Genomic DNA, 13,405 nt, shown 5'->3' on the forward strand with positions numbered 1-13,405 from the left:
GGACCACAAGCTGTTATCGAGACTGACACTGTCCATGAGAAGGCGCTGTGTGGCATGCATTGCAACCAGGGACAGTCATACCCGGTACTGTTGTCTTTGGGTTCCATTTCCTCTACATTAAAACTGTGTACTTTCCAATGACACTTGTCATTACCAACGTGGAACTAAGTTATCTGAGTGTGATTGTAGTATCAGCCAACACCATATCAAATTTGGTATGGCGTCAATTTCACTTTTTACCTCTTGTGCGTTTCAGTATATTTTGGGAATGTCTGCTCTGGTAATTTTTTGTCAACAAAGTTCTTACGTTGACATACACACTAGGGCTCCAGGGGACCCGCAATTACTCGTTTCAGGCGTCTTAACAGGAAATATAAGAGCCGTGTAAACCCCCTCCGTTCAAGATATCAACATGTACACATAACAATATGATAGTTTGGTAAGTGAGTGAGTATGGTTTTACGCCGCTTTTAGCAATATTCCAGCAATATCACGGCGGGGGACACCAGAAATGGGCTTCACACATTGTACCCATGTCGGGAATCGAACCCGGGTCTTCGGCGTGACGATCGAACGCTTTAACCACTAGGCTACCCGACCGCCCCGATAGTTTGGTAAACAATTTTTGTATCGATGGGAATATAAATAACAAACAGCAGATATTGTTGGGTACAGGGAATTCATTGCCGAGTACCATATTAACATTTAATAGACTATTCCCGATTTTGAGTAATTTTGCAAGTCATCGTTCTCCTTTGGAGCGAAACAGACTGAGGAAGGCAACAGAACCTTCAGAGGGCCTTATAGCGCGGTCACCTTAACTGACATTACAATGTGCATTCGCAGGACACTCCCCACCAAACAAAATAGCTTCGGGCAAATACTACAGCTACGTTCATTGTTTGTTGTGTGCGTCTTGCGTCTTGGGGTCTAACCACGTGGAATAGCCCCAAGACATAAACACCTTATTGCATAACGTCCACTTAACAGGTGCGCTGAAGTTTTCTTATCAACAGCCTGCTGCCCCAACCCCGGGCTGTCTGAGGGCACAGGACAAAAGTGGGTGCGGTTTTAGTTGGCTGCATATTTGGTTTTAATATGCGTGAAATTGCTGGTGCCCCTGATATGAATTGGGTGGTTGTAGATTAAACTATACACATAATCATCATAACATATGAACATAAATTTGTCTTTATTATCATTATTTATTATTCGTAGAAGAAAAAAAAGTTTAAAATTAAAATTATTTGGAAGATATAGCCAGATGTTGTTGTTTTTAAATTCGAAATTTGTAAAAAATTGTAAAATTTGTACCGGGAACATTGTATTGTGTATATTATAATTGGCGTTTCTTTACTTTAAGTATACAATGTCAATTAACGCTGCTTTTTCTCATGTGATCATTACAGCTTTGAACCAAAACCAAATGCCAAGTATAATTAACAAGATACGCTTCTTATCCAGGATCGTATTGACGTAAGCCTCTACTCTTTACATCGACGGTTGACACATTCGACTGCCCACTAAATCCATTAACAGATACACGCAGTGCTGTCGCGAGTTCCGAAACATCCGTGACTCACCTGTGCACACCTGTGCGCATGCGCGGTTGTTGATTTACCTGCATGTTTGAAGTGTTGCGGAAAGGAATTCCCGTCTGAGGTGGGGCTTCTTTGAACTGTAACGACAGACACAACTTTTCCATACGTTACACAATCTTTAAGCAAGGTAAGTAAGTACTAATGTTTAAGACGATCTACCTGTATTTACTTTATATTACACCTGGCCCAGGTGACCTATTTGTGTGTTTTGATAATCAGTGTTCGCCATGTCGTATTATTTGCGAAGCGGATCTCCCTGTATCAATATAATTCGCTTGCAGTGTAACCGGTTCTCTTGATGATAACAATTCTGACGAAATAGTATTTGTTTATACTAGATCTTGGTAATTCATAATACAATCGCTTCTTCCATGTTGAAGATTAGCATCAGCGTGTTTAGTAGTAGACAAGTTGGAAATGAAAACAAACCAATATGACACCCTTTTCGATGCCCAAACTTACAGTGTAACGTTGTGGTAAGTTTGTCTTGGGTGTACCCATTATACTTTAATGTTTGGTGTGTTTTTTGATCAACAGGTTCAGAATGTATAATCAGATTATTATTTTTATTGTCAAGACCTCGTCTTTAAACCGAGTCTATGAATGACCTCACTTGCATAGTGGAAAGAATTCCTATAGTGCCCCAACCTGCCTCCCCTTCATTAAACACCTGTTGTGTACATAGGTAATATGATTAAAAAAACCAGGTTGTGAGAACAAAAGGGATTCTTACCCAGAAAATATCCATTTTTGCTAGAGTAAGCAAGATCACGAACATGACGAGGATGCATTTATTGGTACAAGAGTGATTAAGCTTGAACGTAGTCTGTCATCTGGTCATACAGACCCTGAAACAAATATATCCAATACAACCCATGCAAGTCTATAATGTTTGGCAAGTCTAGATCATTGTAGATTACTGCAGTATCTAAAAATGACCAAAGTCTCTGGGCTCCTTTTTATTATATTTTTCTGCAAAATATGTTCATTTCAGAGACTAGATGTTAGTCTAGCTTGAAGTATGTGAAGTAACAGTTGTCCATTTCCTGACTTCAACTCTTACCAATTATATTATGTCATCAATCCCACTTGCCTGGATCGATGCTCATGATGTCAGTCAGTGGATTGCCTATTCCAGACTCGATTATTTACAGACCGCCATCATATAGCTGGAATATTGCTGAGTGCGGTGTTAAACAGCAAACAGTGAGTGTCTAGTCAGCCTAGGTGTTGACAGTCTCACCTCCTTTGAAAAGGTTTTGGCACAAGTGCTTGGAAGTCAAGAAATATAGGCAAACCTACTCTGAAATGATGTTTGCAAACAAACCCCTCCCAGGGACAGGGTTCACCTCCCTTATGGATAGATAACTTGTTGCACACAATCACGTTGGTGAGGGCTGGGCAGGTGCAATACAGGCGCAGGAAGCCAGGCAGGTTACCACATCTTGGGCTGCATGGTGTTTCAGCACTCCTGAAAACTGTCATACCAATCTTCGACAAAACATATTGTGATGCGGTCTAAATGTGTCAGTATGAGGAAATAAATGAGTGTATTTCTTTGTGATTTGTCTATAATGAATGAATTAGAATAATCTTGATACAGCTAATCTCAGAGAAATACTATTTCAAGTATGCCATTATTACCCACCACTCCAACCCTAGAGTAAGCATCACCATGGTTACAAATGCAGCGCCTACTTGTGATGCTACATGGATTTTAGTCTTCTAGAAATAAAGGGGAGTATGAAAGTAGAAGAAAACAAATCTGTCTTTCAATGGCAATATATTGCAATATGTATCAGGAAATATTGCGACACAAATTCCAGGCAATAATTTAGAAAATGAGACATAAATGCCTTATTACTGGTCCTGTCTCCAGTGAAAATTCATCTCTACAAAACCATAACATTAGCTGAACAAAATGAATGTTTTCCCAACAGTGGTATGGAGTTCCACCATTCATCTGCTTTCCTCCCACATCACACAGACTCACTTTGTTATAGCTACAACTGACCGCCTCCATGGTCTAGTGGTACTTGTAGAGCATCAGCCCCAAGAGCCAAGGGTCGGGGTTCGATCCCCGGCTGCGTCATACCAAAAGAGGATACACGATGGTACTTGTTGTTATCCTGTCTGGCGCTTGGCATTATTAAGGGACTAAAACAAGGACTGGTCAGCTCGGACTCAGTATACTGTGTCTGAGTGGGGTATTCATGTTAAACTGCGGCATGGTATCTCATTGGGCTAGCACTATAAAATCGGCATTAAAACAGACTAGTACAAGCAAGCACAGACATGTATGCACGTCGCTATGTAAGTGCAACAATCTTTAACACAATGTCAAACCCTATTTCACCTCACCTATATTAGCATAAAAATATCCGTCATTCCAGTTGCACAGAACTCACTCTTCTAAATAAGTCAATCACACATTTCAGCATGACTACCCCAACGCCCGGAGACAATGCGGAGATCTACCGCACGACATCGAAGCAGGTGCTTGTGACCCGTGACCCGGTCTTCTCCCACCCAGCAATCTATCAGGGTCACTTCATCGGCCCTAAGCCCCACTCCTACATGCCGCTTGCCGTGGTTGTGACCATCCTCAACCCCCTCATTGGGCCCTTCGCCATCTTCTTTGCATGTAAGTATCACCACCATCGCGGGGCTACTTGGGCCAGGCCGTTGTTTTAGTGTAAAAATTGGCCTTGATTTTGAAAAGACAAACTGTTTGGATTAGAATTTTTTATGTTTTGAACATCATTTTGTTTATATTTCAGAAGTTAATCATGACAGTTTTTTGCCTATGAATGTATCTTGGCATGCCAATGAAACATGGTAGACATGATTTGGCCTTTTTAGATAGTGTTTACACTAAAGTTCCAGCTGACCTGACATAACTAGGGAGAGAAGTTCACAATAATCCTGGTATTAGATTGTTGTGTTCAACATGTTCAATGGAAATCAACCTCATAGTCATTACATAGAATAGGTCTTCAGCAACCCATGCTTGCCGTAAAAGGCAACTATGTTTGTCTTGAGAGGCGACTAACGGGATCAGGTGGTCAGACTCACTGACTTGGTTGATGCATGTAATTGTATCCCAATTGCGTGGATCAATGCTCATGATGTCAATCACTGGATTGTCTGGTCCAGATTCGATTATTCACAGACTGCAGTCATATAGCTGGAATAAAGCAGAGTGAGACGTTAAACAACAAATAAACAAACAAAACGAAAGTGGTAAACATGTGAGACCTGGATCATTTCGGGCTTTCTTCCCGCTGTAAGCTGACGCTGCGATATATCTTGAATACTGTTCAAAGTGGTGTCAAACCTAACTCCCTATTCACCCTTGTTCATTAAACTGTTTCTCTTTCAGACATGTCAATCCGAGCTTATGGACAAGGTGACCTGAAGTACTCCAACAAGTGGTCCCAGTACGCCTTCATGATGGGGATGATAACGATAGTGGCGTCCGTCCTCATATACATCACCATCGGTTTCGCACTCAGTCCTATGGGCATAAGGGGAAGCTACTCTCTGTGATTGCTGGATGGAGCGTGAACAGTGTGTATATATTGACAAAGACAACATATTGACGAAATTTATATTTTGCTGTAGATATTGGCTGAAGAAAGTTTCAGGAATCTTGTGACAGTGTAAGATTGTAGTAATTTTATTAAGATACTTGGAAGTAATTATCAAATATAAAATTAAGAATTTGAATGGTGCTCATTTTAACATGACTTGTGGGGATCTATTTGATTAAGTTTGGGGTCAAATAGAATGGTTACAGTGATATCAAGTGATAATGTGGGAAGGCTAGACAAAGCTTGTTTCGACCTGTTAGTTGGTCACAATTTGAACATTTGAGGTGTTTCTGGATGTAGCAAAGGAAATGTGTACATCTTAAAAGTTCTCGTAGTTTTAATGTCAGTCATGAATTGAGTGTTACCATGGTTACTGCAATATATTTTTTAATCAAAATGTAAAAGCAAAAGGATCAGTATGTTCAATATTGTCAATTGCCTGTTTGCTTAGTATTCTTAAAACATGTTTCCTGAAAACTCTGATTATGGACTGTTTTCTTTGGTCAGAAGGCCAAGATGCAGGGAACAAATAAGTAAGAAAATGTCAGTATCCTTAAAATGCTCTTGAAGTTTAGGCACGAACGATATAGCTTCATTCAAACACAGCATAATTTTACTCTGCCAAATTTGACAGATTCATGTCTAAAACAAGGAGATGCTTTGGTCCACACCTGGCCCATGGTAGAATTAATTATTATACTTTGTATTATTTTATTTTTTATCAACATGTATTGTGTAGTTTTCTTATTGACAACATGTTCACATGACTGATCACCAGAAAGTATCTTTCCTATAGTTGGTATGGCTAGCTTGAGATTGGAGCCTCTCAATCATTAAATGACCTTGCCAAACTCCAGATTGTCATGACATTTTGCATACCCCTCCAGCAGTTTAATACAGAATTGCATGCATATTTATCATGTTCATTAGCGAAAATGTTAAACACAGTATTGTACATTAACAACTTTTATATTTTATGTATTTCATCAATACATTTTATTTGCCATGTTTACATTTAGTAATAGTTTTTTGTAAGCCAATATGAAGTTTTACACAGTGCTTTTTATTTCCATGTGTTGATATAATCTTCGTTATCATTATCATATACCACATTTGTCCTCTATCATACGATGTGTCACATTATAATGTATACCTTTTCTTTTTGAAAACTTAAAAATAATTAAGTAAGCAATATTCATGATATTTGTGAGTGTTATTGGAAGATAATTTCTTCTAACCATGGTAACTAACAGCTTTTTAGTGGTTTCCCTAAGATTTGAAAGTTGACTGAAGCATCCTCAGAAAAGTCTTATGAGATCTGTGATAAGCTTCCTTGATGTATTAACTGTCCAAGGCACAGTTACACTGTTTCTTTTTTCCGGTAATTGAAAGTAATTTACCGGTTAAATAGGTCATGCTCCCTATCAGACCAATTGCATGTACAGGTATTGTTAAGTGCTGCTGTTGCAGTGAACCGCTAAGTGTTTTACTGAGCGGTGCCACTGAGTTATTTATAGACAAGTGAATACTTCGAACACATTCCAGATATGCATATGTCCACTTGGGGATAACTGAATTAGATATGTTCATCATGCATGTTGTTTCACCAAAGCGTAAATAGAGAATCTCACCCGAGTGTCTTTTGATATCAAATATATCAACACGAGTTGATAAAAGTGGAAAAATTCCGAGGCTTGCCGAGGATTTTTGCCACTTTTATCAATGAGTGTTGATATATTTGATATCAAAAGACACTTGGGTGAGATTTTATTTATCATCTAACATCATTCTTCCAACTTTTTCAGTTTGTAGACAGTAATAAGCAGTGTCTTAAGTGTAAAAAGTACTGCTAACAGCTGCAGTAGCAGAGCCATTAGTGATGTCATTTGATTTTGACGTCATGGTAACCAATGACGTCACAATGGTCTGCAAAGCATTGTGATGCAATTTCATTGCAGCGATATCTACAGTGTAGATATCGCTTGATCTCACCCAAGCCATATCTCCTGTGGGAGCCAGTTTTGGATGATAAAGTACACTATTCCTTGGCTTTCTTTTTCAGTAGTGGGACCAACGTTTCTATTTCATCGATTGTATCATATTCACGATAATCACTGCATACCGATGTAGCATGTCATGTTTTCACATTCCGTGCCTTCACGATCATTTTGTTAGATCTGTACAAGTCCCATGTAAATGCCAGTGGTAATAGACTGATATTGTAAATAAAACATATCCTTATATAACTCGGTTGTCTTTGTCTATAAGTGTTTGTTGTTTTAACATCGCACTCAGCAATTATTGAGCTATATGATGGCAGTCTGTAAGTAAACGAGTCAAATCCAGTGATTGACATCATGATCATCTACACAATTGGGATACGATGACATGCATCAACCAAGTCCGTGAGCCTGGCCACTTGAACCCATTAGTTGCCTCTTGCGACAAACAGTCGCCTCTTACGACAAGAATGTGTTGCTGAAGACCTATTCTACCCCGGATCTTCACGGGCCGGGCTTCAGTGAGGGCATGATAACCCAACACCAAGGACAAGATGGGACATGATAACCTAGTATTTCCCCAAGTTGTCTTCCCCTAAGTACTCCATGTTCATACTCACCAGCCATTGCTGAGTGCGGCGTTAAACAACAAAAACGCAAACAAACAGTGTAGGCCCATATCGGGCTGTACACGCCATGAAAACATTGGATTGATTTCAGTGTTTATTACAAAAGTTCATGACATATGTACAAGGAACATACAATAAATCTACAAAACATGCAGTAATCTGACAAAGTCCAGGTGATGTCTATTCACCCTCAGCATGCACAACACCAGACAAATACACCTTTAGGACAAGCACATGCATTTTCAACTGGACTCACTTCAAAGCAAACACTTTTCAGAGAGTATTTTTCTACATGGTCAAAACAAGTTTGTTGATTTGTTATTGACACCGAAAGGCAATCAAGGCTGTTCAAGTTACTATGCAACCAAAGTAACATCTCTCTATTATACAATAAGTGGGAATCTGTTCCTGAACAATAACAGAGACCACATCTCATTTAGCTTCATGTTAACTGATGGTATCTGGGTACTGGGTACTGGAACCTACAATTGGCTTCAGTTGTTACCAGAGTAATGTAAAGATGTTTGTAACACTGGAACAGGGAACACGTGTCTGGAAGCAAAACATTCACCTGACACGGTCATTAGGAAACTAAATGCCAGTCTTACAAAATGTTGCAATTGTTTCAAGAAAGTTTTTATATGAAATTTGTTACAAAACAATTTTACAAAAATGAGTAAAAGGAAAGTTCACAAAAATTCTTTCCTTCCATCAAGTTTGTAAACTTAAGAAATAAAAAAATTGCCGGGTCATAGGTGTTCAGACATCACACGTTTTCGGGCGGCCATGTTTATCGCAATTACTCGTGTCATAACAAGGGGTGTGGCGTCACACAGACATTAATCATGAGTAAATACTCAAATGATGGCCCGTTTTTAAAATGAAGTCCTATTTTAAAAGTGAGTGAGATGTTTTACAGTTGTTTGAGTGATCAACAAGAAAATTTCAAATGGTCCTTAAGCATCCGAAAACCCATAAAACGGTGATATTCAAAAGCCATTAGGAATTGAGAAGTAAAACGTTTTGTTCCACTTAAATCCTTTCATAACACCAGTTCAATGAAACTTCTAAGTGATCACTTGAAAAAATATATTTCAAATTTATTAATATTTTACTGAGTTTTTTAACAAAACTGCGCGGTAAACTCAGAAATGCTTTACCACAAATAATACCGATAAAGAAAGGGATCTATATTATAAATAACTTGGCCATCATGCAAAACGAGAGTTGAATCGTGTTGCTCTATCTTCACAGCAGGGAAACAGATCTATAACAGAGAGGCTGGCAAGACAAAGGTGTAAAGGATGTGATTAGGGCTGGGACGGGAACTCGGGACGGGTACTCGGGTCGGGTGGGTACTGAGAAGGACCTGGGTACCCACAGAACTACCCGAACCCATGGTTGGTCATGTGATACCTTGTTTAATGCCAAAAATGTTCTTAAACCAAATGGTTACACTACAAGTCACTAATGTTCCCATTTCTTTCTGACTATGCACCCAGGCTTATATATGTTTGAATAAAGATAAAACTTCAGTCAACATCAGTGTATGCATGACCAGCATCTAAACACATTTTGTCCAGAGCTACAGTCAAACTATTCCCAATCGGACATTTGTACCTATCTCTTGTGACCTACAGCAGGTACCCGGGTAGGGTCGTGGAATAGGTGGGTGGGTACCCAGGTAATACATTTGGACTCGTCCCAGCCCTAGATGTGATGAGAACAACTCGAGTCCCTGAAAGAATCTGCTGGTAAAAGTTCTGTAGCAGATTTTCTTAAATTCTTGTTTCATTGTTAGAAATAATAATCTGTCCTTACAAATAAACATTTCCACATAAATAGAGCTGTGGACTTATTCAGGGACAAGCGTTATCGCAAAATAAATAAATGCAAGCATACACATGAAAACTAAGACAAGAAATGACTTCAAAATGCAAAGCTATGTTTTAGTGTGATGACAAACAGCAAGGTGTTATGTATGTGTCTGTTTAACAGACGTTTGCATCATGCATGTTTTCATCTTCCCGAGGCTAGAGAGTTAACTGACTTTAAAAGTCCAGTTTCCACCCTTGCCGAACTAGGCTGGTATTCATGGGCTCTATCGCAGCGCCACCAGTGGCTATTACGAGCTATGTCCCTTCTGAGCCTCTCCTTTAGACCAATCAGATTCCACCTCTCGTATCACTTGCATTTGCTTGAAACAAAACAGTGGTGCCCAGTCAAGACGATCTGATCGATAATCAAGGTCTATGTTGTGATAAAACAGGTCTTACATCTCGCAATGCGTGAGCACCTTGATTAAAAACATGAAAAGATTTGGAAAATATCTGTTGACAACGAGTTGGCGGTTCACATGCTTTGCAAATCCTGCAATCGACCGAAATCTGCAGGACAGTTTACGAACTGGATTTCGATTTCGATCAACGATTTTGATTGGACTATGCATAGACTCGTTAGTCCAGCCAAAATGTAACTCCAGAATACCAGCAGGTCAGTTAACTCCCTTGCCTTGGGAAGATGGCATGTTTTATAAAGTACACAATTCAAAATGTTGCTGTAATAGTACTGGCATATTATTAACATCCTTGATGATCTTGTTCATAAATGAAATATAGGATATTGACATATTGCAATGATCAGACAGGCTTTAACAGACCTTGAAGTTTAAGGTCCCTCTTGAAATGCCTTGATTTCATTGTAAACCTTGAAAGCCTTAAAAATCACCAAATAGCTTTAAAAGCTTTACATTTGTACAAAATGTCATACACTTGTTTATTAAAGTATCAAAATTCAAGACTTAATACTTTATTTGTTGGTTGTGAAAATAAATCTTGTTGGAAATTTCGTACTGCTTTTCATGTCTGATTAATATATAAAAGCCTTGAAAAGGCCTTGAATTTTGGTGTTCCCATGTCTGTATGAACATTGCATTGCCATCACTCCATGTTCAGCTGGTGCTGGAGGCAATGACTGTGAGGCCCAAAGTGATGAACTTTGTAGAAATCTTAACACTTTGGTGAAACCCACATGAATTAGGTTGATGCAGACAGACGTAGTGTCATCATCAGGCCAAACTGGGATTCAAACCCACAAGTGGATCCTAGCAGCTAAGGGAGGCAACTCATGAAGAAATAACAACTCGATACAAATACAAATGCACGAAATAAGTTTGCTTACAAGACAAGTCTACTGTGTCTGAAGTAGTGCATTATGACATGAGTTGGTGAAATAATACAGCTGTGAAAATCCTTCATAATATTTTGACCAATTATGAACATTATTATTCATATTACTTCAACATATTCTAAATTGTCCAGCTCCTATCATCGCACAAATAGTGGGACTAGGGTCAATCTGTTAAGTCTCTTCTAAACCAAAGGTGGGCTTCTTACCAAACACTAGTACTTGTCAAACACTTAACACCTCACACTAACATATGTCAACTAAAATCACTCCCTGATCTTGGTCTAATCTTGACATAACCACCTGAGCTCTAGACGTGAAACAATCTGAGCTCGATGTGAAACCACCTGAGCTCCAGACCTGAAACCATCTGAGCTCCGGACCTGAAACCATCTGAGCTCCAGACATGAAATCACCTGAGCTCCAGACGAGAAACAATCTGAGCTCCAGACTTGAAACAATCTGAGCTCGATGTGAAACCATCTGAGCTCCAGACCTGAAACCATCTGAGCTCCAGATCTGAAACCATCTGAGCACCAGACATGAAATCACCTGAGCTCCATACATGAAATCACCTGAGCTCCGGACGTCTAACCACCTGAGCTCTAGACATGAAATCGCTTGAGCTCCGGACGTCTAACCACCTGAGCTCTTGACATGAAATCGCCTGAGCTCAAGATGTCTAACCACCTGAGCTCTAGACATGAAATCGCCTGTATCCTAGGAGTTTAACTATCTGTGTTGCAGACTTTCCGCAGAATAAACAAGAATTTGTCCACCGCAATGTTGATTGACTATGATAGTAATCTCCCCATTAAAAGTCTTCAACAGCTTGTTCATACATCCCAGGTAACAGACTGTCATCCAGGACAAGGGACAAGTCATCCAACCTGTGACTGGATGGACCAACACCCAAGACACTATCAGCATTCCATATATACATTCAAGCTGCTGCAATCCACACTGGATAGAATATAAATATGGAATCAAAGAAATATGGATCTAAACCCCAAATTTTACGACCATTCAGATTTTGATTGGTTCCTGAGCTGGGGAGAAGACCTATCCCGACAATTTCTGAAATGCTCTGCTATCCTGAACTATTGAATTTTTCTCAGTCCCATATATCTTGGTCCACTTTTCAAATATTTCTTTATTCATCTACCTTATATTGATTGTCTCCTGAAAACACCTTGCATACAGAGTGATATGCAGAATAAATCAGTTCTCTGCTGATAACATCTTGTAGTCAGAGCTGTAGGTAGAATAAATCAGTTATCTCCTGATAACATCTTGTAATCAGAGTGGTACGCAGAGTTATCTCCTGCTGAAATCTCATTTACAGAGTGGTAGGTGGAACAAATCAGTTGTCGCCGGCAGACATCTTGTACACAGAATGATAGGCATTTCTCAACAAGGCGTAGGGGAAGCATGACTCTAGCAGATCCATTGTCAGGAATGGTGATTCTTGGACAATCTGGAACAAAATATTTTCATTACAGCAGTTTACAGTAAAGAGAAAAACAAACCATAGTTACAACACATGAAACGGTTAAAAAATACTCTTCAAGTTGCCCCTGAATCCCAACAAAGGGAGACAAGCATGGACTGCTGGGGACCTGTTCTGTCTCTGAATACCTACAGGAAATCAAGCATGAGCTACTGGGGACCTGTTCTGACCAGGAATACCTACAGGAAGTCAAGCATCAGGTTCTGACCAGGAATACCTACAGGAAGTCAAGCATGAGGTACTGGGGACCTGTTTTGACCAGGAATACTTACAGAAAATCAAGCATGAGGTACTGGGGACCTGTTCTGACCAGGAATACAAACAGGAAAGCAAGCATGAGGTACTGGGGACCTGTTCTGTCTCTGAATGCCTACAGGAAGTCAAGCATGGGGTACTGGAGACCTGTTCTGACCAGGAATACCTACATGGAGACAAGCATGAGGTACTGGGGACCTGTTCTGACCAGGAATACCTACAGGTAGTCAAGCATGAGGTACTTGGGACCTGCTCTGTCTCTGAATACCTACAGGAAGACAAGCATCAGGTTCTGACCAGGAATACCTATAGGAAATCAAGCATGAGGTACTGGGGACCTGTTCTGACCAGGAATACCTACAGGAAGTCAAGCATCAGGTACTGGGGACCTGTTCTGACCAGGAATACCTACAGGAAGTCAAGCATCAGGTACTGGGGACCTGTTCTGACCAGGAATACCTACAGGAAGTCAAGCATCAGGTACTGGGGACCTGTTCTGACCAGGAATACATACAGGAAGTCAAGCATGAGGTACTGGGGACCTGTTCTGACCAGGAATACATACAGGAAGTCAAGCATGAGGTACTGGGGGCCTGTTCTGACCAGGAATACCTACAGGAAGTCAAGCATG

The 13,405-nt window shown here is 39.9% G+C and overlaps 2 protein-coding genes across 10 annotated transcripts in view; one reads left to right on the plus strand and one right to left on the minus strand.

The window, feature by feature from the left end:
• Window positions 1-1,571: 1,571 nt before the first annotated feature.
• LOC124143137 lies at window positions 1,572-6,702 on the plus strand. 2 transcript variants are annotated; one of them, XM_046511965.2, is made up of 3 exons: window positions 1,572-1,728; window positions 4,040-4,245; window positions 4,984-6,702. In XM_046511965.2, exons 2-3 carry the CDS (start codon window positions 4,041-4,043, stop codon window positions 5,148-5,150), a joined length of 372 nt encoding a protein of 123 aa, XP_046367921.1. In that variant the 5' UTR covers window positions 1,572-1,728; window position 4,040; the 3' UTR covers window positions 5,151-6,702. The 2 variants fall into 2 exon arrangements, with proteins under 2 accessions (XP_046367921.1, XP_046367922.1); XM_046511966.2 differs by having other exon boundaries at window positions 1,579-1,732.
• A 3,965-nt stretch (window positions 6,703-10,667) lies between these two features.
• Window positions 10,668-13,405, minus strand: part of LOC124143141 (nck-associated protein 1-like) — a 65,801-nt gene continuing 63,063 nt past the window's right edge. For all 8 annotated transcript variants that reach the window (XM_046511969.2, XM_048394891.1, XM_048394887.1 and 5 more), the window contains one exon: window positions 10,668-12,486. In XM_046511969.2, the coding sequence (XP_046367925.2) occupies window positions 12,373-12,486 (114 nt within the window). In that variant the 3' untranslated portion in view covers window positions 10,668-12,372. The remainder of the gene's footprint in view (window positions 12,487-13,405) is intronic.

This window comes from Haliotis rufescens, unplaced genomic scaffold (genome assembly GCF_023055435.1).
Source record: "Haliotis rufescens isolate VD_foot unplaced genomic scaffold, xgHalRufe1.0.p SCAF_131, whole genome shotgun sequence".
Lineage (NCBI taxonomy): Eukaryota > Metazoa > Mollusca > Gastropoda > Lepetellida > Haliotidae > Haliotis > Haliotis rufescens.

Bases quoted from the DNA above. Each gene is read 5' to 3' on its own strand.
- LOC124143137 (XM_046511965.2), top strand. From the start codon at position 4,041: ATGACTACCCCAACGCCCGGAGACAATGCGGAGATCTACCGCACGACA. The intron at 4,246-4,983 runs GTAAGTATCACC...TTTCTCTTTCAG, and splicing joins CTTCGCCATCTTCTTTGCAT to ACATGTCAATCCGAGCTTAT.